Source organism: Dermacentor variabilis, chromosome 8 (genome assembly GCF_050947875.1).
Source record: "Dermacentor variabilis isolate Ectoservices chromosome 8, ASM5094787v1, whole genome shotgun sequence".
Lineage (NCBI taxonomy): Eukaryota > Metazoa > Arthropoda > Arachnida > Ixodida > Ixodidae > Dermacentor > Dermacentor variabilis.
The window spans coordinates 88,758,377-88,786,035 of record NC_134575.1 but is presented as its reverse complement, the minus strand read 5'-3'; the positions used below and the strand labels follow the sequence as shown (position 1 = coordinate 88,786,035).

Below are 27,659 nucleotides of genomic sequence, written 5' to 3'. Positions count from 1 at the left end.
GACCGACGAAAACGGTATGAATTCGATTTGCGTTGCCTATGTCCCGCAAATATTTTCGGTCGAATTCCCAGAGCGTTTCGTTCAGAAGTGTTGTTTGCCACTGACCAGCCGCCTTCTCTGAAAACATGTACAACGTCCCGACTTGAAGGCCGTTGCTCTTGAGGACGTTTCTAGTGCAAGACCTTTTTTGAGTACGGACCCTGATTGGTAGGCCTTAAAAAGTATTTTGGTTCATGCTGCGAGTTAATTGAGTCTGACCAACAGATTCAGCAGTTGCAGGTGGCAGGTGTTTCGGTGGGGTACAAGATTGTCCACTTTTACAGAAAACGTCTCCTTAGTATTTGAAATCTCATAGCTGGCTAAACTTGGCATGTAATCCAGCAGACTGGACAGTCGCTTAGGAAAAACCTCATCTCCGGAGCTTCTATGTAAATCCATGAGAACTGAGAAATATTTTTTCGCGAAAATCGCAAAATTGGGGAAAACAAAAGAAACCTAAGTATCAAGTTCACAACTCTGTAACTGAGCAATAAAAAAAGAACTCCGAGCACACTAAGCACTCCTTATGAGTTGTGCATCCGAAAGCATTGATCTCCAATTTAATGCCGCTGTTCGGACCTTCGAATTATTAACTCCACGCGGCAAGCGAGCAACATGAGACGCTTGGCCCACACCTCCTACATAGTGCAAAGCCGGTGCACTTCAATTCGGCACGCCATGCTACCTTGCCCGAATTCCGGGCAAGGTAGCATGGGGCCGCTAATAGGGCCGCTCCCGTGTAAGCCGCGGTGATTTTGACATCACCGCTCTCATCGCGCTGGGCTTGGCAATGTTTCTGTTTTGATACATTAATTTTAGGGGTGTGTGAATATCGAAATTTTCGCATGTGAATACGAATATTTACCTTCGGATAACGAATCGAATATTAAATAATGATATGAGCATGCATTTATCAGCAAGTTGGGTTAATTTGTAGCTTTGGAACATTGCATTTATTTTGTCAATGCTAAAGAAACTAGACTACAAACCCTTTATACTAAGACATTGTGTATTTGCCTCATGTTAACTTTGAAAATTGAGTAATTCCCCCTAGCTGTCCTTGCCAATCTGTGCGTTATTATACCGCATCAAATTCCCTAAATAGGAGACATTTCATCCGGTGCCAGTCGTCACTCATCGCACTTGCTGTCAAGCGATAAGCTCAGAATTAGGGGTGGCTCTGAAAAAAAAAGAAAAAGAACTATACGTGGCCCTGCTATCACAACCACCCGAGGAGGAGGAGGAGGAGGAAAAACTCTATTTAAGGCCGACAGTAAGTCCTAGTGAAGAAGAGCGCTTGCTCCCCTAGGGCCCGTTGTCCATCTGCCGAGTCCGAGTGCCAGAGACCAGCGGATCTGCGGGAAGTTAAAGCTTCAGAAAAAATTGGAGGACGCTTAAGCTTCGCCTTCAAGAGTGGAACGCGACAGCGTTCCCGTCGACCCGCCAAGGGGTGTAAGACAATGGGCTACGGCGCAGCGACTACGCGCCCCGCATCGGACGCGGTGAGCGTCGAGCAACGCAGCGTTCGGCGCGACAACGAAATGTGCGCCTGAGCAAGCGACGCACGCCTGAGCCTTGGAAACAGCTCGTTTCTAAGGCAACGCCGCGTTCACTAGAGGCGCTTTTGTACCGCTTTGAAGCATCGAACTCGTGGCTCAGTGGTGCTGTCGTCTGTGAGACAAGGCTGTCCTTTATCCCCCCTGCTTTTCGCTCTCTACCTCGAGCCCTTTTTGTTTGCGGCTGCTGAAGAGCCCAAACATTCGGGGTTACACGTTTCATAAAACTGAAGTTCGAGTTTTAGCATATGCTGATGATGTAGCAGTGTTTTGTACGGACTATGACAGTGTCAAAGCAGTTGTAGAAGAGGCTGTAAAATTTTGTACTGCAAGTGGAAGTGCTATTAACTGAAAGAAGTGTCTTGGTTTTTGGCATGGGAATTGGCAATACAAGCCTGAGACTTTTTGTAAGATGCAATGGGCGGTAACTCCAGGCACCTACCTAGGTGTCCCCCTCGAACATTATCGAGATAGCAAAGAATATTGGGACAATGAAGTAGCGCGAATGAAAACCCAGACCGGCAAATGGGGAGGGCATAAATTTTCAATGTTTGCAAGAGCCACAGTGTGTAATTTGTTTTTAGTCGCGAAAATCTTTTATGTGATGCAAGCGTTATGTCTGACGAGGATGTCTGTGCAAAAGCTACATAGAGTATTTGCGGTGTTCATTTGGGCCTCAACATGGGAACGTACAAGTCGTAGTAATCTGTTCCATAGAGTGTTTAACGGGGGGCTGGGGTTGTCACATTTGTTCCTCAAACAGATTGTAAGCAGGTTTACTTTTTTGCGTGATCAAAAGGATGCTTTTCTGAGAACAATGATTCAAGCTAGACTGCGTGATTCATTGCCTGATTATGTAGTGTCGTCCATGTATGCGGGGCCAATGCCTTTGAGTGCTTTTTTGCGTGAAGTGGTCGCGTCTTTCCGAATACTAAAAGCAAGATTTTCTAGTGAATACCTGGCCGTTGTTACTAGTAAGAAGTTGTACAAAGATCTTGTTGATGTATTCTTGCCTGTACCGTTGTATCGTACAGTATTTGTTTTAGGTTCAGAACGAGATGTTCTTAAGAGAGTTAAACGTATGCCGGTAAGAGCTTCTGTTAAATCTTTCTTTTTTCAACTACATACAGGCACTCTCCCAGTGAAACCGTGGCTGCAAAGCAAAGGCATTTTTGTACCTTGGTCTGTGAAGTGCTTTATATGCAAAAAACCGGAGACGATTGAGCATATCTTTTTGGACTGTCATGACGCAGTGTTTTTGTGGGATATTCTAAAACGTAGCCTTAAAAAGGAATTGCCGTTAAGTGCTTTCGGAATACGCTTCCTGCCATGCGCGGAACCAGAGTGTGTGCCTGTCGATCTGTTAATGCTTCTGTGCATGCACAGTGTGTGGCGAACGCGTATGGATATTAGACATGAGCGCATTGTCCAGGCCCCAGCACATGAATACTTCATTGAAAGTGTGTTATATATACGCGAATTTTTTCTGCACACAGAGTGATCCTCCTGATTGGCTAAGTGCTTTGGACAAAGTGACTAGCCTACATCGTTCTTATCACACCACACTGATCCGGCATTGACTAGTTGTTTTTTATGGCCATGTAATACTCACATTGTATTTTCTTTTGCCTAGCCGGTAATAAAAAAAACTCGTGGCTCAGTGGTAACGTCTCCGTCTCACACTCCGGACACCCTGGTTCGATTCCCACCCAGCCCATCTTGGAAGTTGCTTTTTATTTATGAAGTGCCTGCCATGATTTATCACTCACGGCCAACGCCGCGGACGCCGACACCGACACCGACGCCGACGACACCGGCTTTTCTGCGACACGAGCTCCTTAACGCTATCGCGTTAAAATACATGCCGTCTTCCTTTGTGGGGAGTTTCGCTTGGGACTGCGCGCCACTTGAGGCGGCCGCCGCAACGAAAGCGATTTGTTGAGACGCCATATGCGTCGGTGTCGTGTGCCAGACGCTGCACCAACGCGCCGCGGTGGCAACTCGCGGCCGCTGAACAGTCCCCCACTGGGGGGCGCCGGGCCGGATCACAGCGTTTTCGATGCATGCGGCAGGCCAAACCTTTTCTTTTTTTATCCAGCAACCGTGCCCTGTTGCATGCTAGCTCCGGCGCCGTGTGCCTAATAGCTTCTTGAAGTCCGCCTAAGTGAGCGCGCGGGTTTTTGTAGGAGAGCTATGACGTCGCACCACCTGTGCCCCCTCCACGCCTCTCCTTCTCCCCCGCTAGGCTCCACCCACACTCGTCGCGTCGCTGTGCTGCGCGATGCTATTTTTCTACTCTGCTTTAACTCTCTCTCAGCTCTCTCTCCCCCAGCTCGGCGAAGCTGCGAACGTAAAGAAAAACGCAGCGAGATTCTAACAGCTCCGCTGTAAAAGTGCACCCTTGCTGTCGCAAACCCGTGCCCCTTGATACTGATAAACTGGCTTTCCAACATTATTTGCTTGTTCAGTGGCTAAGTGTGCTTTACAGGCAAAATTTCACTTGCAACACAATATTGCAAAATTTAGCACAGAATCACCCCCATCTTAGGTTAGATGCAAAAAATGCTAAGAACCGTAGTTTCTCCCGCATAACAAGCAGTAAATTCGATTTGATTTGTATATTCGTATCCGACCGAGTATTTGAACATTTTCGAATATCTATTTCCCGAACCGAATATGTATAATAAAAATGTAACATTCGATAATACTTGAACTTTTCGAATATTCACACACCCCTAATTGATTTTTTGTAGACATTACCGAGGTCCACTTACAACGCAGGCGAGAGCTTGAGCAGATAAGGAACGCGTGGATTGGGGGCGAGGACCACAACTGGAAAAGCTGGCGCCACCGTCGGCGTGACATGGCATGAGGGATCACGTGGACACAACGGCCGCGTCGGCTGCTTCAGAAGCGCCGAAGCGAGCTGAAAACGAAAGTTTAAAGACGCACCTGCGCTGCGGTACTGATTAAGTGGGGAGGCTTTCCCGCCTTGGCTGTCTGCTTGACAACATATGAAATAACTATAATAGGTAGTGGCTGCATTTGGAGGTGTGCAGCATGGTACCGCAGTGCCGGACGTACGCAACGGAGACCGATGTCTGCCTTATTCACACGTAGCCACAGGACAAGGACCTGTGTGAAGCTTTGGCTCGCGAAACTTAGAACCGGCAGACAGCCATCGGCTACAACTCTGGTATGCAGCAAGCACAGACGCGAGGAAGATTTCTGCTACGCTGCTGGGACTGCTATGTTCAGTGAGTAGCAGAAAACGCGCGCTGAGATGCTCGCCCGCACCCGCTGCCCAGCTAATGTCATGACGGTTTAGTCTATGAACTTTTTCATGCTTGATACTGGCAATTTCACTGGAACGGAATGAGAGCGGTAAGATGCACATTAAAAAAAGGTATGGCATATGGTCATGTTTGTCTTATGAATTAATGCACTGGATAAAGAAAAAGAAGCAGAGGGAAATCGCACGCTGGGAAGACCGATAAACATACAGTACGACGCAACTTGGTAAATAATATTGAAATGTCCAAGAATTTAGAAGACAAAAAAGATTCAATCGTCGCGACAGCACATCACAGTCGCCGTAGGCGTCGAAGTCTCTATAACAATATTATTTTTGAATAGTTCTGATAGCGTCCACCGAACAACGGTTGCTAGTGTACTGTCAAATGCTCATATGCTGTGGCCTAAAGCCCACGGCATGATGCGAAAGCACGCTCACAGCGAAAGCAAAACATTGTGCGCGGACATGCATGCAGACTCGCAGTCGGTCGCTGCGAACCCGTGTGATCGCTGCATTGAGGCTTCATTCCCTTGTGCTCCATTTGGTTATAAAGACAGCCCACTATAAGGACATATTTCCCATAGTCCACCCTCAGCGTCTGCCTACTTTTCACGCAAGAAGCCGGTTCGGGAGACTCCATCGCGGCGACCGCGCGCAGTGGCGCTCAGTGTACGTATTCGGTAAAGAGATAGCGTCTGTGAACGATTCTGTGCTTTCAGTTTGCCCAAGATTATTATATCTACAGTCAAAAACTTCCCTCGTTTTGAGAGTACTTACATAACTGTCCAGGAGGGCTGCCACGTGGTGTTTTTATTGAGCGCCGTAAGCGCGCAACCTATGAGGAGCGCGCCGCCTGATCCCTCATACTATACGCAAGGGAGGCGCTTCCGACAGATGGCGACTCCGTAAGTCCTCGCCCCCAATAGCACAGGCTGCCGAGAGCGATAACTAGAGCGGCGTGGCGTAGAGGCGATGGTCTCACGCAACACCAATGGCGTACCAACGCGACAGCGGGTGTTTCGCCTGCTCTGCTCCGTTGAGCCGTGAAGGTGACGTGGCGTCGCAGCCGATGGGAATTTAGGTGCCATTTCGCTGCTTCAGACTGTAGATGCCAGCATTCTCGCTCAATGGGCTATTTGATGTTTTCGCAACAAAACGGCATCACACTTCTGTAGGCTGAGAAGTCTAAGCTGGAGAAAATTGTAGTACACGGTAGTCTGTTGCGTACCACTGATTTGAGAGCACGGTTTATTTGAGACCCTCGTAGACACTGCAACAATTTCACGTGTACTCTAAACTCATGTATAAAATTTGTTCGCTTGAGATGCTCTCACTAACGGAATTAATACAACTGCGGTACCCGTTTCTTATGCAGAATTATGAACTCCTTAGTCGTGTGCTTCAGTTTTTCTAAGTTATCGATATTTGACTTTTCCTGCGTAAGCACTTGAGATCACAAACGAAAAAATATGCTTCTGTAGGTCGATAAAATTTTGCTTGCTGGTTCAAATGCAACCAGTTTAATGGGAATAGTTTCAGCTGCAGTGTACTGATAGCATTTCTGCATTTTACATGAATTCGAATTGGCATTGGAGCTAACCCCGAGGCATAGCTTTTTGTTAATAAATATCTTCACAGTGAAATCATGTTGGCTTCAACGTTGATCAGACGTTTCCCATAAATGTGGATGACGCTGTCTAGTCTAGAGGGTGCGTGCCAATAGCCGCTGCGTTCCACCTCCTGTATAATACATTTGTAGGTAACAGATGCAAAGACACAGTGTGCCCTGTGCTTGCAACGTAGCAGAAGTATAAAACTGTGAAGAAAATAACCGACGATTACGATACCCCCTAATGCGATTTCGAGTGCCGGTCTATAAGTTTTTTCCCTTCGCGATTTATTGGCTGGCGGAGAAAATGTGTCTCGTGCGGCACGTTGCAAACGGAGCGAAGTATGACGTGACTGCCTCGCTAATCGGGAGATCGTGAGAGGCAAATCGTGGGTGACGAGAGGGCATGATTCACAGCAGCCGCCGCAGACAGACCTACGCTCATGCAGCGCTTTCTTGGTATCGGTGGAGGCGCTCGCCTCACGCCTTATCAATGGCATCATCGGTGAACAGACGACGCGCGCTCCTCTAGCCCCATTTCGTAGCGATCGCCGCCGGAGAAACGTCTTGCGCGGCAGCACGTTCTTCTTCTCACGCTTTCGACATGTCCTTCTCCTTCACTTTCCACCTCATGGTTCTACTGCACCCTATTCCTCCACTTTCCTCCTCGCGTTCTTTTCGCTATCACTGTCTTTCATCTCACGCTGCGCTCCGCGTTCGCTCTTTCATCCTTCGCTAGGCTCATTTGCTCTGTTACGCCGAGGGACACCGACGCTCAACGCAGGAACTGGCGCCGAGGAGCTGCGCTCTAAAATGCCATATATTTGGGACACATTATACTCACCGGACATTTGACCAATCACTGAGAGTTAATGCAGTGGGAGAGAGCCCCAATACATGCGTTTTTTTTACGTTCCTTGCGCAGATGTATATGCAGCATGAAGTACACGCGAACGCTCCCTATTCCTATTGGATAAGTCGCACGTTAAGAGCTAACGTACTATTTTCTGTTATGTCAGATTTCTTCCTGGGTTCAGCGTGTCAAATATGCTTCACGTGGTGTTTCAGGTGCCAATATTTTTAGAGCTTGGAGTTTTATTTGACGTGTCAAAGTAACAAAAACTAAGAGGTCTTGAATATAATACTATGCGCGCGTGAAATTGATCGTTTTCTTTTGCGGCCATACAATTACCCTTCGTATTACTCTCAAATTTTGCATTATATTCCGAAGTTTACGGTACTTGTTGCGAGGCATGTAAGCAACTTTGGGTTATGTCACCACCAGAAAACGAAATAAAATAACATGCGAATACGGCAAGTCAATAACAATTCAAAGCTCAGGTAATGCAGCCGGTGGGGCCCTTTGTAGTCATAATTGTCACATTGAGAGGGCCCATCACCCCCTCCTGTTACGCTCCTTAAATTTTCGGCTCTACCTTTCAGGAAGCATGAAGTTAAGAAGCCGTAGTCAAATTGGCCATTTCATACGACGCCCTTATGCGTAACAACGTTTACTTCACGCAGAATCATACTACCACGGAAGGACAGGGGAAATACCAATCAATTACCCCCGCTACAGCACACCGCTAAGCTACCACTTCCTCAACGCCTGCAGCGAGTATCACTACGAGCACGTTGACTACAACGGCGATAAACAATCAGGTAAGAGTTGCCAGACGTCTTGCCATTGTCAACAGTTCTGCAAGAAAATGAGGAAAGTCATTCAGGAACTGCTGAAGATAATTTCCAAAGCAAGCGAATAGCTTTCTGAGTCCACCGAATTATCTGTGAAAGTCGTCGCGCAATTTTTCTTCCCGTTCCTAGGTGGTCATGGCGGCCTCCCATTAACGCCGAGCCTCGCATCACTTTTCCAACCTCCGTTTCTTTTCTGTCGATGTCATGGCAGCAGCATGCTGGGTCGCCGCAGTAGAGAGAGAGATAGAGAGAGAGATGGAGAGAGAGATAGCAAAGAAAGGAAAGGCAGGGAGGTCAACCAGAAGAGCATCCGGTTTGCTACCCTACATTGGGGGAGGGAAAGGGGGAACAGAAAGAGGAATGCGGAAGAGAGGGAACACAAGTGTGTGCACGCAGCAAAGTGCCTTGAAATCAGTAAAGTCCAAGCTAGTGCCCCGCCAATACATTAGGCTGCCGTAATTCTGCTGTCTGAAGTTAATCTTCGGGCTTGCCCATCTCTGGTGATGCACGTTGAAGTCACCTGTGAAGACCAAGGAGCCATTGGTCGTCAGCAGTACGTTGCAGTATGTGGAATTATATCGTTAGAGTAAAACCCAGCCTTTTTGACTTCAGAGCGAATAGAATGCTGCGGGTGAGCCATGATGCCTACTCAAAACTTGCAAGTACTGAATTGAGAGCGTCCAGCACTCGCATTGCACTTCGTGCTGACGGAGTGTGCAGGTTATTAAAGAGCATTCGAAAAGCATTCATCATACATCATAACCACTTCCCGGTCTTCTTCGGGCAATTTGTCAGGAACCCGCTCAGTACAATCTACAGCGGTGCACAGCTGTATCACTTCACGTGGCTCCGGCTGTGGCATCGGCTGTGACATCGGCTGTGGCATCGGCTGCGGCCTCAGTTGTGACTACCACTGTGGCTCTGGTTTTGGCTTCAATAGTGCGGACAAAGTTGCATTGGTCTCCGCCATGACCTTGTCTGATTTAGATTCGATTTCTCCAGACCTAGGGGGCAGAGGAGGCTGTGTTGTCGTATCGGGTGTACTCATCACAGAGGCATCAGCGTTCTTTGAAGTGGGACATCTGACGGCGCCTGGAGCGTCGCTTTCTAATGGCCGCAACAGCTTTTCAACGAGACGGGAGGTCTCTGGCCATCTGCTTCAAGAACACCTTTTCCTTCTTCCTTTTGGGGCACTCCTTCGAGAAAGCATCATAAGACCCAAGGCAATTAGTGCATCTGAGAACCGTGGCTGCACATGAGTGCAGCATGGAGCTCGCTGCAGCGTGAGAAAAATCTCGCGTTCTGGCACATGGTGCTCACGTGTCCCAGCCTCATACAATTGCGGCACTGGAGTGGCCTTGGGATAAATGGCCGCAAAGGGTGCCTAAAGTGGCCCACCTTGACGTGCGAAGGGAGAGTCTCGCCCTTGAAAATAATTTTCGCCCAGCGGGTTGTGCCGAGGCGATACACATGGGTTATGGCGACGCCATTATTGACAGGCATCACTAAAATCAGCAAGTCGGCGCTAGGGATGGAGACGTCCACGTCGTAGATAACACCAGTAGCGCAACCACTGACGAGGGGGATGTACGAGGCGAGCTTTATGCCACCAAGTTCTTTAACTTCACTCAAATTTGTCAACGCAGTCTCATGTGCGACGTGAATAGCTAACACATTTTTCGTGGGTTGACTGTAACGGTCCGTGATTTCATCTAGCGCCACCGTTTCAAGTTGCACCGAGACAGACTGTCTGTTGAGTCGCCTCAGGTTGTCGGTAGCGAGTTCTGGTAGAAATAGAATCGTACTGCGGTATTGTATAATCTTTATGGCGCTGCTTTGTCGACACACGAGGTTCATTGTGGTAGGGCAGTGAGCTATAGGTTAGTACGGCTACTAACATGCCTACTAACGCCTGCTAACACTCTTGTTCCCACAGTGAGCAAAATTGTTAGTAGGCGTACGCGCTAGGCGCTTCTCTGCTGGGCTTTCACACTTTCCGGCGCCAAGAACCGTCACAGTTTGTTGAATTGTTAGCTGGACACTCACCGCCTATGTAGCCCGGAGAAAATGTAGAGTTTGTCCGGTATTCGGGTAAACGAAGGCAGCAAATTTTCAGCACTGGCGTAATCATGTTGCTGCCAAAAATTTACACATGCAGCAAAGTAAAATACACTGGGTTACTGCAATATTAGCTCCTTTTGTCTGTTTGAACTCCGCGCCGCCAGGTGGCTGCACCATGCAGGCCGCCCCCGTTTACACCTCCGCCCCAACACCTCCGTCCGCCTGTGTTTACCCGAATACCGGACAAGCTAAACCTTTCTAATGTCTGATGAAGAAATGCAGCTGTCACAGCGCCTTTCGCACTCCAGCTTCACGTTACCGGGCCGTAGCCCAAGTAGAAGCTCACTTCTGTGTTGTCACGGCTTGTTGTGATTACGGATGGATCAAAGACAGCGGAAGCAAGACCACACAGAAATAGAAAGAGAGAGAGAGAGAGATAGATATATAGAGAGACTCTAGCTCTGGGAGCGAACAAGACAAGCTCCTTGGGAGAGACGGCTTGCATCGCCAAGGGGCATGGAGCCATCGTCGCTAGGATTGGTTGTTTAATAAACACCAATTTGTAAGTTTGACTGAATTATTCGCACACACTTTCGCAAGAACAGGATCAGAACATTTAGGGTAGAAAGTTGGATTCGCAGAAGATAGCAGATACAGACATGCATAACAAATACGATGCAAGTAAACAAGTAAACTAAGAACTTTTTATTTCATCATGGTTTATTTCGTTTGTTTGTAATTGTGGGACGCGAACACGCACTAGAAGAAAAAAGGCATTCAGAGTGTAACACAATTTTATGCTTATATTTCTGGCCTCTACGGTAACGCGGGTGCAAGGCTTCAAGTACAATACAACCAGCGTGCTGTGCCATGGAAGTATGAAACATTTATGACACGAACTTTGCTAGTGCACATTCTTCAGTCGAAGGACCTGGTTTGGTTGAAGGTACTGCAAAAATAATGTGCAATACGCCTTTTGTATTTTCTTGTGTGACAGAAATCTGTCTTGCCGCTTTTTGCAAGGAAACTACAATTTGACTTCAACGTTGTGAGTGTTTTGAAACATTCGCAGAAAAGTGAGTCACATTGGTTTCTGCCTTATCTACAGGTTATTCGAGGACACAATGCAACACAGCTGCTGGAGTGAGGATGAGCGCGAACAAGTGCTTCCTAACGAGCGTGCGCCAGATTCGTGAGGGTCACCTACACGTGTCTACGAAAAGCACTGTCACTAAGGTAAGGACAGCATGTCTTCTGTCAAACGAATATGAATGCATAGAAAATGCAAATGATGCGATCAGTAGGAAGAATAAAGGGTGTCTCAGGTAATATGTAGAGGAGGAGGAGGAATAAACTTTATTTGTAAAAATGAGCTGAAGGTGGAGTCGTCCGAGGTGGGTGGAGTCCCTAGGCCAGGATGCCGTGAGCATGAGCCGATAGATTGGTCCCGCTCATCGGGCAATGCTGGTCTTTAGGGCTCGCGTTTGTCAGTTGGGCCTTCCACTGCTCTACAGTCGGTCCAGTTAGGTGTGGTGTCGATGGGTCGTGCCCACACTCCCTTACCATGTGGTAGAGGGTATTGGGTGCAGAGCAGAAGGCACAATTGTAAGCCGCAGGATAGGTGGCGGGCAGCAGGGTGGCATGCGAGGATGTGCAGGCCTGTAGTTTGCGGAACATCACCGCCTCTCCTCTAGTCAGCTTGAGATGCTGGGGTGGGTAGGTCCTGCTGCCGCGTCTGTAGTGGCTCTGGATGTCGCTGCATCTTTTCGGGACGCCATCGTGTAGGTCTACTGGGGCTCGTGAACCCGGTGGGATAGCCCGAAGAATGTGACCTCGAGCAGCAGCGCGAGCCCTAGATTACCTGCCGGAGACTCCAGTCTCGGGGCCCAGACAAAGTATATTTGTTGAAAATTTTATATTTTCTCGAGGTTGCTCAGGGGTTCTTTAGAAATGCGGCCCTTTTGGTAATTTCTGCACGCTGTTTGTGAGCCCGTGGTGACATTGATGTGATATTTCTGTGGCTTGCCCGTCGCGGCCGCCAGAGCTGTCGACGTTTCTTCCACGTAGCCGATGTCTGGAGTATTCACTGAGGCTTCTGCTACCTCTTCTTCCTGGCCGTTGATAACGCTGACAGCGTGGACTGCTTTGTTACTGTACTTTATCGCATCGGTATATCTTATTTCTCCATTTATTGGTCCTTCTTAGGCCTTATGCAGAGATTGTCCTCTAGCGTGCCTCCTTTCTCTGTTATGTTCCCGGTACATGTTTCTCAGGATGCTGGCCCCCGCGATCTCCGCTGTTTTCGAGATTCATATTCGACTGGGTGGCTCAGTCTTTTTAGCGTGTCCCTGGCCGTGCTGGTGAGCTTGAGTCGCTATATTTGACTCGTCCTGTGGGCCACTGGTAGTTCCTCCCAAATATTATGGAGACCCAGGCTGAGTAGCGCCTCCGTCGACGTCGTCGGGGGAAGCCCTAGTGCCAGTTTGTGGTTCTTTCGGATGAGAGTCTTTAGTTTGTCCCTCTCGCCCATCTCGAGACGCAGGTACGGGGCGTCGTAAGCAACTCTGCTGATTGTCAGGGCTTGTGCTAATTTTTATTGTGTCCTGCTCCTTCAAGCCGTGTTTTCTGTTCTCTTCAAACCAGGTGGGTGACATGTATAATGTCCACCTCGGGTATGTTGACTCCGCTCAGGGTCAATGTCGGGTCCGATGTCTCCTGTGGAGGCCACCCTCTCGTCCTCTTTTCCAGGATTAGGAGCTCCGACTTTTCCGGGGCCCATGAGAGACCGCAGTGGTGCAGATAGCACTCGGTCCTGTCGATGACTTTTTGCAGGGCGTCTTGTTGTTCACCCGCCGACCCCGTGCACGGCCACACGGTCAGGTCATCAGCGTAGATTGTATGACGGATACCCGTGACGTTTTCCAGGAGGTTCGGCAATCCCCTCACCGCTATATTGAAGAGCAACAGGGGATTCCTTTCGGCGGTATTTGAATCTTGTAAGTCCTGAAGTTCCCCAGGCCTATGGCCGCCCTTGGACCCATAACGAAGTCCCACATGTAGTGCTGCGTCCGCTGTCCACATTTAATGTGCTGTAGGTAGTTTAGCACTGCTTCGTGGAAGACGTAGTCGAATGCCCCCTTCACGTCGAGTGCCGGGATGGCACTCTTATGGCGTGTGCTGAGACCGCCGGTGTCTTCTTCTTTTAGCTGAAGTAAAATGTCCTGGGTGGAGAGATTATGCTCGAAACCGAACACATTGTTCGGCAGGTAATGACTCTCGCCCTTCTTCCACGTAGGGCGAGAGTCGATTGTGGACCCCGTGCTCGAAGAGTTTCCCCGCACACGACGTGAGAGAGATCGGGCGCAGATTCTGTAGCTTTCCGGGTTTCGGGATCATCATTGCGTCCACGTATTTACAGGAAGCCGGTATGCTGCCGGTATAGGAGAGGTTAGGCCCGAGACCGAACATATTGCTGGATAGGTAATGACTCTTGCCTTTCTGCCACGTAGGGCGAGAGTCGATTGTGGACCCCGTGCTCGAAGAGTTTCCCCGCGCACGACGTGAGAGAGATCAGGCACAGGTTATGTAGCCTACCGGGTTCGGGATCATTGTTACGTCCGCGTATTCCAGGAAGCCGGTGCCGGTCTCCTAGCTTTCATTTATGTACTTTAGTAAACTCTCCGTTGCACCGTCGTCCAGGTTACGGAGGGCCTTGCTAATTTTGTCCCGTCCGGGCGTCGTGCTTTTCGTGAGGTTTCCTAAGGCTGCAACAATCTCTGGCTTGATGAAAGGTTGATCTAGATCCGTGTTGGGTTCCTCCTCGTACTGCGAGGGTATGACGGGCTGCGCCTTGCGTTGTTGCTCGTTTCCGAGCTAGTTCTCGTTGACGGCTACGAGCACTTCTTTGTCGGTGCCCTGAAACTTGCGCATAAGTCTTTCTATATATAGCCTGGTGACAGTTTTTGATCCCTCCTTGGCAAAGAGTGTCTTTTGAATGGGCCAGGTCTTTCGCTTGCTTACGGTTCCCTATAGTTGGTCGCACACTTGATTCCAATTCTGGCGTCCGAGTATTTCAGCGTACTCCTTTGCCTGTCGGGAGATTATAGCAATGCTGATCTAGAGTTTTCGGTTTCTCTTCAGCTTCTTCCATCTCTTGAAAAGGCGTTGTCTAGCCTCCCAGAGGTGAAGTGGATGTGAGTCGATTTCAGCACTATCAAATGTGAGTTGGAATATCTTAGTGTGCTTGATAACCAAATCTATCACGTTCCTGGTCCACTCCTCAATGTCCTCGACGCTTCTAGGGTTTTCATCTTTTCGGAAGGGGGCCAGTACGTAATTTTGGCCTAACGTACTCTTACTGGTGTTTTGTGGTGCATGATTTCGGTCCGGATGATGTCATAGTTGCTGCCCAGAGTTTCATCCAGCCTCGAGCACTCAACTTGCTTAGGCCACTGGAGAAGGTCAGGTCTGGACTGGTGTCTCTGGAGACGCTGTTGCCGATTCGACTTGGTAATTGAGGACTGGTCCACAACGTCAGTTGGTGGTGCTGTGCCGCGTTGTACACGTCCATACCCTCCTTGCTGGATTCTCGGTAGCCCCAAGCCACGTGTGGAGCGTTAAAGTCGCCCACTATGAGGAGCTTTTGACCCTTTGTGACTTTATTTCCTTCTCCCAGAAACTTGTCCAAGTCCTTGAGGGTGTAGCGCGACTGTACACAATAAGGATGTAGAGGCTCTGCAGGGTTTTCTTGTGAGGAACCAGCTCGACCAGAGTGTGTTGGATTTGGTTGTCGATATGGTGTTGTTACGTCGTGCGATGTTTTTTGATCAGGACGGGCTTCCGGGACCTTCCCTGGACAATGTGCGTTTCGTAGCTGCGCATCTTACTATTATCTGTTTCTGTTTCCTGTAATGCGACGACGTCCGGTTGATGTAGGGTGCATAGGTGAAGTAGATTTAGCCACTTCCAATTTGATGCTCTGCAGTTCCCTTGCCAAATGTTGAGGGCTTGGATCACTTTTTTCTTTGCTATCTTACTCGCCATCTTGGCTTCCCAGAGTTTCGTTCATCTGGGATTCTCTAGGTATTTTGGCTTTTTTCTTGCCTACTCTTTGTCCTTTTTGAGGATGGAGATGCGTTGGCTGAATTCGTTGCCCACGTAGGTGATCCTTTGACGGAGCGTTTGTACGGCTGCTTGGACGATGGCTGCCACAGATTTGCTTGTAGTGTCGGTGGCCTGAGTTCTGCTCGGAACTCATTTTTCAGTTCGACTTTGTCTTCGGCTCGCGTCTTGTTCATATTGTACTCTATTCCCGATTCGAGGTCCGCTTTCGGGGTTCCCTCGGTTGAGTTGGTGTTATGGTCGGTTGCTGCTGCTTCTGCAATTGGTGAATGAGTTGCCATTGTCTCGCTTTTAATAGATGGCTGTCTGCCTCTCAATTTACTTTTTTTCCTTACGTGCAGGGGTGGGGGTCTTGGCTTGAATCTCTTCTTGCACTCCTTGCTTGCCGTCTCGTGAGGAAGTCCGCATAGTTTGCATTGTAACTGTCATTCGTGGTCTGCTTGTGGGTTTTGTACCTCGCACCGGTTGCGGATATTTTTGTTTGGGCTGGGGCATGCTGCCTTCTGGTGGCCGATTTCTCTGCAGATCTGGCAGTACTGCACCGATCTGCGGTATGGGCGGCATCACGTGTACGAGCTGGCCACCTTCACATAGAAAGAGGCATGCTACGTGAGAGGGATCACCTTCGAAGGTGATCACTGCTGAGGTGTATTTGCCGAGGATCCTCGCGTGCAAGATACCACAGTCGTTGGCTTCCAGAAGCTCCGTAAGTCGTTCCTCCGTCGTACACGCAGTGATATCATACGCGACTCCACATGGTGTTCCGGAATGGTTTGATGTAAGGCGTCACCTCATATGTGGCCGCGGCTAGTTGGGCCTAGTTGGATGCTGTTGATGGAGGCGAGCGTCCTTCTCCAACGAGGTCAGCATCCATCGTGCCTCCTTACCATCGGGCTTCACACCCTCAGCACGTCCAAGATCAGCTTTGTTGTGTTTAAAACTACCTCAAGTGAGTCTTACGGTTCCATGGATAAGAAAGAAGATCGACCAGCCTACCTTGGCCTTGAACCAAGCAGCTCTGGATTGTTGCACACTTTCTGCTTTGACCGAGTCGACATATATACGGATGGCTCTTCTACTCTGACCAGCTCCACCGGCGCAGTGCTTATACCATCAGGATCAATAAGCATTCGATACAAGATCTCTCACTTGACAACATCGACCAGTTCGGAGCTTGTTACCATCCGAGGTGCCGTTGACTATATTAACAAACAACCGGCTAATCGCTGGGCTATATTCTGTGATTCGAATGGGGCCTTACAATGTTTTCTGTCATCTCTTCGTCGCGGGTCCTGTGAACAACTCGTGTGGGAGATACGAGAAATGCACGATTGCGAAAGGACACAACGTCGTGTTTCAGTGGCTGCCTGGCCATTGCGGTAACTCCGGCAACGACCACGCTGACGAAGCTGCTAGGAAAGCACACGAAGGAACAAACCTTGTTTCTGTACCTTTATTGCGGACTGACGCAGCCCAACAGTTAAGCAAGCTAGCGCACCGTATGACATTGGAGAAGTTACACATCTGAATTCACCCAACATCGATTGCATTCCCTCGATCCATCTATGCAACTGCGGCTGTTACCACGACTTCCGCGTAATGAGGAAACAGTGCTGTGCCGCTTACGCTTGGGCATCGCATTCGCCAATGTATATACGTTTCTGATTGGAATGGCTGATAGCGCCGAATGCAATGACTGCGGTGTCGAGGAAACTATAGAACATCTACTGTGCTAATGCCCATTAAAAAAAAATGAAAGACATACCCTCTGCACAGCTCTCAATCAGTTAGATAAAAAGCCGTTCACCTTGAACAAGATCTTGGGACCATGGCCTAGCCTATCGCAGCTGCGAAAGGTCACAAAAGCACTGCTGCGATATTTGAAAGCTACCGGATTGAGTCAGCGTCTGTGATCCGGACTGAGTGACCGAATGATATCCCCAGTGGACTTTCTCTTCTTTTAATCATTCCGTCCCCTTTCTCCAGTGTAGTGTAGCCAACCGGGCTCAGTCCTGGTTAGCCTCCCTACCTTTCATTTATCCTTTGCTCTATTTCTTTGTGAGATTAGGAAGAGAGTTGACCAGTTCCATGTAGTGCGCAGGGCAGATAAGCGGGCGCCAATTAACAGAATGGGTGCCAAGGGAAAGGAAATGCCGTCGATGATTTCAGACAGCTAGGTGGTGCGATGAATTGAGGAAACTGGCAGGTCCAGGATGGCATCAGTTGGCTTAAGAAATTGGTAGCTGCAGGTTTCTGCGATAAGTTAATATCGTTAGTTAGTTAATATAAGCTAATAATGATGTTGACAATGATGAAGCCTGCAGCATTACGATGTGATAGGTAACCCTAGGATGGAAGTGGGTTTGCTCCGTCCGCGCTTCACACTGTCTTCATCGTCAGCCCTTAAAATCAGGATTCTTGCCTTCTTTGCTGTGTCATCGTTCGCAAACATTAAAGTTCTTCTGTCTTGCGTGCCAAAACAACAGATGGTGGTGGAGGTCGTAAGACAAGATGTCGCGGTATTGAAGGCTAACGATGTCATCAGTAATGTCAGTGCACAACGATGTCGCACCGGGTAACATTGACGAACTAAAAGCGCCCTTTGATTTAAGTTGTGGTAAGCACTACGGCTTGTACATAGCGTTTATTTTGTTTCCCCTTTTTAGATTCTTTTTGAGAAGAAACGGGCCATCGGTGTACAGTTCATCAAAGACGGCAATGTTACGAGTGTGTCTGCTGGCCGAGAGGTGATATTGTCTGCTGGTGCCATAAACACGCCCAAACTGCTCATGCTGTCTGGGATCGGGCCTATCGAGGAGCTAAAGAAGCACAAAGTGCGTTCATTTTTTCTGTAGAGCATTGTTTTTCAAAAACTTTGTGTCGAAGTATTATGAGGCTCTTCGCAACTCTTTGGCACACACGTATATTACTGGTACTATGAGTGCTTGTCTTGTCTGTACTTCAGTTGAAATTTGTATGCTGAATCTCACAAGTCGTTTGCAGCATTGTGGGCGCTGTAGGACTCCTTAATCAATAAAGAAGGTCAAATGCCCTTTGAAATGTGTTGGGCCGCGCCTCACCGCCTTCTCAGCGGCTGCTGAATTCGCGATAAAGGTCCTAGCATGTCACGTATCGCTGTAACGTATCATGTACCAAGAAAAAAGAAGCAACACTATCTATCCTGCCATTAATCAGACAGTTACACCCGGAACTATATTACGCGGCGCAAGGACATTACCCGTGTACGTCTCGTACCTTCGGCGGCGCAGCGAACGGCTTTTTCGATGGAGAATAGGTGCGCTTATGTGACGTGTCTGCGCTTCATGGACCATAGCCTCTGAGATCGGGTGGTGTGGCAGCGTGCGTAGTGTGATTTTTGAGGCCTTACAATCACACTGCGTGGTGATTTTCGCTCAGGAATGACCATCTGGCGTCAGTGAATGATCTCCGAGATCATCCAGTGTGTTCTGTCGAAGGTGATTTAAAACTAACTTTTTGTAAACCTCCTTGGGTTTGCCATGTCTTCATATTCGGGTTCTCCCGTAAAAAAAAAAAATATAACAGGGTGCTTTCGACGTCTCTTTGAATGCACTGGAATAAAGGCCGCCTTTCTTAAGCAAATCCTCATGATTGTTTTAGGGAAGCGCTGTTAAAGCGTTGAGCCTTCACTGGACAGCTGTCGTTGCACTCTACGTAGTATTGAGTAAATGGAAAAAATTTCAGAGTATCGCCTTTGTCTTCCGGGCACTGCCGCAGGGCTGACTGGTTCGCTTGTCTCACGCGAGCTCCAGCGTCCATACCCCTTCCAAGCGCCTTCCGTGTATGCGCGTTGCACACTCAGTGTGCATGGACTTTTAGAAAAACTTTGTCGCTTTATTCAACGCGTGCCAGCAAAGTCGCCAGAAATTAGCTCAGCATCATGCCTGGTGGCTGCGCCTTCGAGTATAGCAACCTAACGGAGCCTGAAAAATTTATATTGTATTCTGAGCCGGAAGGACGGCCAGGAATGGCGCTCTGCTTGGCTCTCGTTTTCGAGGTTGGCGGTGGTTGGTGGTCGTAGGTAGGACTTGCGATGCGAAGGCGCCGAGATAAAGCGCGTGAGCTCTTGCACAACGAAGTTGCAGGGGTTGGGATATAGGGAGGGGTGGGGGGGACTGGCGCTCGCTCGTTCGTTCGCACGCTCCCACGTTAATTCAGGCTGTTCGCTTACTTAACAATCATCATCGATTGTTTCTCGCACAATTCTTTTAGTAATCACATATGCGCAGTTTCCTGGACGGTTTAACTCGCATGACTTGACTTTTTGTATATGACCGATAAACTTTAGCTGTTCAGTTCGCACGGCCTACTCTGCTTAGCGCCATTGGTAACAACATACAAACCTTCAAAGTAAGCTGCACTGTTCTTTCCGCTCGCGCTGCTTGGCACTATCTGGAAAACAGTGTACAGCGTGCTGCAGCAGAATTTTGAACGCTTGGAGTTTGCCAACCGGCATATCATCTCTAAGTAACCTTGTACGTCGTTTTATGCCAACAGCACTGCGAAAGCAGTGTATTGCCTTCCAAAAATATATGTGCGCAACCAGCATAGTATTTTATGGTTGCGCTTTTCTTATATGGTTTTCCGGTCACCTGACACGCCTCCTCGTCTTAAAATACCTTTTTATGTTTACTATTTTATTTAGGTAAATGGTCGTCTACACTAGAAGGAGTGCTATCAGAAAGAATTATAGAGAGGTTGGCCTGAAAAAAACAACACCCCTGTTTACGTACTGAAAACATTTGCAACAAAAAGAATCTTCCAGAACACAGTTGAAGATTTGCAAATGCACTGCAAGTGTGATCATGCCAAAGAAGCGAAAATACATATTAAAAGCACATACGTACATACATTTGCTCATGACCGTATATAAATATAAGCTTGCGTTTCGCCTAAATGAAGCGCTGTTAACGAGTTGTTCACAATGCGAAGTAATGTTGTTTAAATGGCTTACTCCTTTGACTTAGAAAATAACAAGCACGCATTCGCAAACGAAAATATTATGCAGAAACCATCCACGATCACTGTCAATGTAAGCGAATGGCCCGAGTAAACGAGTGAATGAACGAACGAGCAAGCGAACGAGTGAACGGGCGACTGTCACCTCTCCACTCTCTCCCGCCTTTCACTGCAACTCGGCAACGGGAGAGCTAACGCGCGACAGCCCCCTTCAAGCCGCCCATCCCCGCGACTTCGTTGCGTCAGAACACGCGCATTTACCCTCGGCGCCTTCGACAATGCGTTGAGGGATAACAAACGCGTACTTGAAGGCAACCTGAACACCAAATGCCCATTCGATCTGCCGTCAAGCTGTGTTTTCAGCGGAAACACGACCTCACAGTCCAGTGTACCAGTAAACGACGTTTTATACGGATTCATTGAAAGCATGCAAATATGTATGCAGTTCCGGACCGAGCGAGCACAGCATTTGACGTAAGACGACACCCATGAAGGGACGAAGATAGTACGCCGGCATCGCAGCTATCGCCCCCTCGTTTCATGCGTTTCATGTACCGTTTCATGCAGCGTACTGAGGATTATCGCGCAGTACGTTTATACCCATCGATATCTCGGAATCACTGTGATATCCATTCGGAGAAAAATAAATATTCCAGTTCCGCCGAGCGGAACGCGAGATGCAGGCGCGCGAAAACCCAGTTTGTTACCCAGCACACGCCAGCAGTGCATCGGTCATGTATCGTCGGTCTGGAAGGGATATGGCTGCCGCCCAATGTTGCCGGCATGCCGCGTGCCTTTGCTGTGCTCTGAATTTTTTTCCAGTGACTCTACGTAGCGTTAGGCAGCCTCAACGTCCTCCTCGCCCGTCGCTCTGCATAGGGTGAAGACAACTGCGTCGTCGGTTACGCGTGCGCCATTTCCATGCCCGCTCCGCGGGACGCGTCGCTGGCGCGTGTGTGCAGGAGCGGTTTGTACGTGGACAAAAATACTATCTAAAGGCATTATTGCCTACTGATAGTTAAGGAGGTAATGTTTTTGGTGGTTTACAGTTTACCAGCACTATTAAATAAGCCACTTCACGCTGTCATGCAGTGCTGCAGTCTGAAATAATCTTAAAACACGTTACGACCGCTTTCTGGCGTCAAAGTTTCTGTTGCATGGCACCCGCTGTTTTGTTCTACGGGCGGGAAGTAGAACGTTTTACTCAAGCATTCGTATAGATCAAAAGATCATTGACTGTTCAATGACCATATTACTACGCATTGTTGTTCTTCAGGCAGATTGGCGTGGCTTAACGGCGCCAATCTAGGCATACTTCTCGTCGCTACTCTCCGATTTCGAAGCCCGGTTTACTGGTATGCTTTCCAACACAGCACTCGGTGTTGGTTTGCGCCCCGGCCTTCGTTGTCAGATAAACAGTAAACATTGTTACAGCTTTATGCGCGTTAAAATGATTAAATTTTGGCGTTTCACGTGTTAAAACCAGGTCTCATTGTGAGGCACACCGTAGTAGGGACCCCGGATTAATTTTGACCATCTTGGTTCCTTAACCAAAGGTACACTCAATGAATCTGCGCAGGGCATTTTATTCGTGGCGCTAGAGCGCCGCTATCAATAAATCAATAAATACTAAGCGAGTAAGAGTTGGCCTTCGGCGTGTGAGAGAAGTGGCAATTTTGGAGGTAATTGGGTGACAAGGGGTGAGAAGCGCATCGGTCGCACTCTCTTGGTCGCGCGGGAATCGCCGGCAATCTTCTTCAGGGAGAAATAGCGACTCCTTGGCGCGCCTTGGGTCCGGCGTGGTCGTCCGTGCCTCTCAGGACTGCGCTAGCCTGCCTGGTGTGTTTGTCTCGGAGCGAGCGACATCGATTAATTTTACGCGTTAGTACATGCCATTGTTATATCCAGCCACACAGAAGCCGCTAGAACGCCCATACCGTCTGTCCTCGACGGCTCGGACATTGAGGTGTTTGACCAATAAATTTCATCACTCACTCGAAAGCCCTAATGTATGTTCATTTTTCTGACCAATGTTTGAGTTACGACTCTGACCACAGTGAGCTTTTGTTTAGACGGAACTGCAGCGGTCCCCGACACTGGCGAAACATGTAAGAATCCAAAAGTAGGCAAGGCCTTTCATGACGAATGAGTAATTTGAGTAAAGCTCGTCTGGTCGGGTAAGGATATTAGAAAAAAAAAACACACGGTTCTGGTCAGTGACGAAGTCAAATGCCAACTTACGCTTGTGAACACAAGAGTTTATTGTTCACAATGCCTTGTTGCTCGTTTCCTACTCGCAATTCCCAGTTCTTTGTTCACAAGGCACTGTTCACAAGCTGTATGGGTTGCGTTACGTCAAATAACTGTTTAGTTGGTCAGTGAGCGTTTTAGGCTTAAGGGCAGTGCTTGTAGCCGTTGCTTGCTCGGGCGGCGGCTGTGGCGGGATACACCGGCTCGAAGGAGATGACACACTTGTGTGTCAACTGGCCTTAAGGGTTACAGCTCACATTCCTTTAAACCGTATACCTACAACATGCATCAGGGCACTGCAGGAAAAGGCAACTGGCTCATAGTTCTGACTGCGAGAGGAAGTGAGCTGAAGGAGAACTCAACCTTCATTATTGAAATAGACCGGGTGCCTCCGCTAACACAGATCTCAGCAGATAAACGACGTTATAGTCCATAACTCGTCCTTCAAAAGTAGTTCCGTGATAGCTTCAACCCAATTTGCAGATTACAAGACTGGCCAACCTGCCGGTAGGATGGGGCCTCCAGGACCACGTCGTGTTTTTGGGCCTTGTGGTCACCACAGACAAAGATTATACAGGACTGAGTGACTTGCGGAAGAGCGAAGAATTGTACAAGCACAACCAAACAGGCGAGTATGACGCAGAACCTCCCTGCGGTAGCCTGTAGCACTGTTCACTTGACGTAGTGGTCGCGGATGGCAATAACTTGTCTTCGTTCTCTAAGCATAGCTTCGCATTACGCTTGTCAAAAAAAAAAAATAGCGGGAATACTGGAGAGCAGCCGCGGCTGCTAAGTGGATATGACGCTGCACTTCTCAACTCGACTAGGTCGAGAATTCGATTCCCGACCGCGGCAGCCACGTTAACACGGGCGCGGAGTGCAACAGCGCCTGTGCACCGTGCTTACGGCGCACGGCACACAGGAAGTCCAAATTATGCGGAGCTCCCCCTAATTCCTTCCCTCGTAACCTTCTACGTGGTTCCGGGACGACAAAACTTACAATTTATTTTTGATGGAAAATAATTGCGTCATTACACAGCTCAATGTAACTGGACGCAATCACAGTGTCTGAATAGTGCGCAGGATACGTAAAACACTGAGAGCTGTTTAGTTTTCTGAGCAGCGGACGTGGCACAGGGATAAATACTGAGCAACTTGCTCCTAGGTGAACTACTTGCCCCTAGCGGCTGCAAGCTGTAACGAGGCACAGGCCTTGCGGTGGGAATTTCGCATTTCGCGAAATTGTTATAGTAAAGATCATTCCGTAAAAAATTATTCGAGGAAATATACTCACCTGTCGTGCCAAACAACGGGGTTTAAGCGGCAGTGTTATTAACATATACGTGTTTTTCCAACTATGAACGCAGTTCGCACCATAAACCTGTGCAATAATTCGTCATATGACAAGCCGTGACATAAAAATAATCAGATATTTTATAGTGGTTGCGTAGAAAAGAGCAAGTTAAAAAGGAATCTGTGCTGGGCTTTTGATTTACTAGTGGTTCATGAAGATCATTCAATTTTACAAACGTGTAGTTGCTGCTGTGGATTTGTTCACTCTCTCCTGTCACGCGGCATTACTGGGCGCCAGGTAAATGTCAATATTCATTGAACAATGTTTTCCCCTGCGCCCCTTTTCTCTCTTTGTACTGTGACAGAAATAACGGTCAACTTGACGTTCATTTTTTTTGAAACCGTGAATGAATGAATTATGGGGTTTTACGTGCCAAAACCACGTTCTGATTATGAGGCACGCCGTAGTGGGGGACTCCGGAAATTTCGACCACCTGGGGTTCTTTAACGTGCACCTAAATCTAAGTACACGAGTGTTTTCGCATTTCGCCCCCATCGAAATGCGGCCGCCATGGCCGGGATTTGATCCCGCGACCTCGTGCTCAGCAGCCTAACACCACAGCCACTGAGCAACCACGGCGGGTTTGAAACCGTGGTCTGCCTAAACACATTTATGCGCACACATAGAGAACTGTTTGAAGCATGCTTGGAAAATGCATAATGGAAACAAATATTTTCCTTGTAAGAAACACATACTGCGCGCCTGGTGGGCGTGTGGTTTGTAGAGGATAGAGAGAGAGATGAACAGTTTATGTAAATTGAGCAATGGAGCTGCTGGAGGCCCTCAGTCCAAGGCCTCGCTGGTGCAATCTTTATACGCAGCTTTATCTCACCAGGTACTCTTGTGCCGGAAACGAGCTGGTTTGTGTCAGCCACGTAGCCGATTTTACTTTGAGAAATTCAATTACTTCGAACACGCACTTGCGCTCGGCGGAGGGCCCACAAGAATGAGGATGCAAGCTGTGCTAACGGTACCGCCACCTAGCGCGGAGGCCACTCAGACAGACCTCAAACGGCAGCTGGATAAAGGCGTTGTCTTTCAGTTCTCGCCTAACAGAGTTACGTTTTCTCGTACATTAAATAACAATCTGCGGCTATTGCGTCCCCAACTTGTGTGTAAGTAGTACGTTACGCATTTTCTGACGCAATTTACTTCTAAGCAATAACTTAGTTCAGTAAGGCACTTGCGCTTGGCGGACGGCCTGGAAGAATGAGGATGTATGCAGCACCTCCGTATGCGTGCGCGCGCGCGCGTAATGTATGCGGCGCCTGTGGCGGTGGTGGTTGCGCAACGTCGTCAAACGTCAGCTGGGGAGGTGGTACTTGTCTAACGGCTGCACCAACTTTGCTCTACATCCACTTTTACAGAATGGAATGTAGACGGATTTTTAGTCTTTCGCTTTGTTGCATGACGCAGGACTGCTGACGCTACCCGGTGCCATCGAAGTGTTGATCTTCACAGACAGTGGTACAGTGAAGGGTAAACTCAAGGATTACCCCGACATAGAGGTGCAGCTCACTGACGTATTTCCTGATGCCAATATCAGCCGGTCGCCGTATGTTTCTGAACAAGTAAGGAGCTCGCTCTTTTGCGCATTATACATCGACATTAGGGCGAGATATATTTGAAAAAAGCAACAGAATACGCACGCTGAAAGGTAACGTGAATATCACGCAATAACTTTGTCTGTACAATAGCTTCGTATTTCCCACGCTGGGCACGTGGTAATGTGTTATCTTTGTAAGAACACCACCTGGACAGAAATTCACTGCATTTTTGGTCTCACTTATATGTACTCTCATTATTCATGCCAAACATTTCTGGACATCAAACACCAGCGCCGTCTGTCGGTGTTGGATGCGTGAAAGTCGCGTCACTGTATGGGGAACGTCACTGAACATCTGACTGCAGTGCCACAATTCTTCGTGCACTGGAATCACATGATTGACGTAACATAAAGGGCAGTATATCAAAAAGCGCCGAATCCTTCATTACTTCCAAAAAGACCTGTGAGTTTCGTACTTCTTTTACGTACCACTTGAACACCTACGCATAGCGTAGTGCTTCCGAGTCGACATCAGTGTAGAAAATCAGAGAGGTTCAAAAGTCACGTTTTTGGGGACGCCATGCATTGAAGCAGGGATACTGAGGTGCGTGTCCCTGTGCGATTGTTGGCTGCCAAAATACAGAAAATTTGGCCTTCGGGAATAGGGAAAAACCCGGGCAGTTTTGTCCAAAAATACTGCAGAGAAAAAACCGTCTAGCGTCTTTATCGTGTGCACTGCTTCAAAAATTGTTTTCTCTAAAACTTGAAGTTCGCTGCGTGAAGAGCGTGAATAAGACTTTTAAGAAAGACAAAGAAAAGTGCAGGGTAAACATATTTCTGTCGCACCAGAGAACGTCCCCGTAAGAAAACGTGAAGAAAATGCACTTGTTGAATGTCCCCTTTTTTTGCGAAATCTACAAAAACCCCTAAAACGGGGTTTTTGTGATAAGTTGACGCTAGGTTTGATCATCAATAGGCAAAAACAGGAGCTGTTTACATAAAAGCATTCGAGATTTGCGGTGTGCGAGTATTCAAAAAATTTGAAACAACGAATGCAATAATTTTCTATTTGATTCTGTCGTCGAATTGAATAGTGGCAATTTTATCTTCGTCCTCAAATGGAACATCACTATGAAAAAGTCCAAATACTTTCCGAATACTTTTCGAATAGTTACCACCCTCGACTGCACACAATCAGACAAGAAAATGAAGCAAAAATGTGATAACTTTCATCACTTTCACAATATAGATAAATGTGGACAGCACACTGTCCTTAGAAAATGATAATTTAAAAAATATTGAAGCATAGTTGGTCGATGTTGACTAACTGTATTGAGCACGTATTGTGCATTTGTTGTAATATTATTATTATAAAGGATGAGACGTTTCCAGTTCATTGAGCTGTAACTCCTTTGAGCGTTTGTTCAACCGCCACAGATACAGTATTGCAAGCCTATTGCTTGTGTTCAAATATAGCTGAGGTAAGTGTTTATGCCTATGGAATATTGACAGCTGAAACTATATTGAAAGTTTATTGTGCTTCAGCTCAATTGAATCTTGAATGCTATTAGCCAATCGAATTTTATTCGCCATGTGAATCTGTACTAACAGGTACTTTCGATCACGACCGAACCCGATGGAGATCGAATTTCTTTATGGTAATTAGCTTCGCAGTGCAAGCTGTGGGAGGGAGTCACCACGATAGAAAATTTCGATCGCGAGTCTATCCTAATAAATTTTTTTGATCGCCATTGGCTCCTTTGTACAAACAGCTGAAGGAAGCCAATGGCCATTGAGAATTGTGTTCCCAATCGAAATTGCATTGTGTGACCAGTGTGTAAAACATTGGTTGCACTTCTCCTGCAAAACAAGCTGGCTAGAGTGCAAGAGCACTTAACAAGAACAGTGCTCATAAAACCATACGAATTAGCTCGCAGCTGACCGCAGCCATGACAGAATGGGTGCCAAGAGAACGGAAGTACAGTAGAGGACGGCAGAAGACTGGGTGGTGCCACAAAATTAGGAAATTTGCGGGTGCTAGATGGAATCGGCTGGCGCAGGACATGGGTAATTGGAAATCGCAGGGAGAGGCCTTCATCCTGCAGTGGACATAAAAGAAGCTGCTGCTGCTGCTG

General features: G+C 48.0%; 1 protein-coding gene across 2 annotated transcripts in view; it reads left to right on the top strand.

Annotated features, from left to right (window-relative positions):
• The window catches only part of LOC142590390 (4-pyridoxate dehydrogenase-like), a 92,148-nt gene that overhangs the window by 45,907 nt on the left and 18,582 nt on the right, over positions 1-27,659 (top strand). Inside the window, exons 5-9 of one of the 2 annotated variants that reach the window (XM_075702473.1) lie at positions 8,024-8,161; positions 11,364-11,491; positions 18,043-18,210; positions 23,108-23,252; positions 25,395-25,549. In XM_075702473.1, the coding sequence (XP_075558588.1) occupies positions 8,024-8,161; positions 11,364-11,491; positions 18,043-18,210; positions 23,108-23,252; positions 25,395-25,549 (734 nt within the window). The remainder of the gene's footprint in view (positions 1-8,023; positions 8,162-11,363; positions 11,492-18,042; positions 18,211-23,107; positions 23,253-25,394; positions 25,550-27,659) is intronic. The other variant, XM_075702474.1, reaches the window with a different exon arrangement.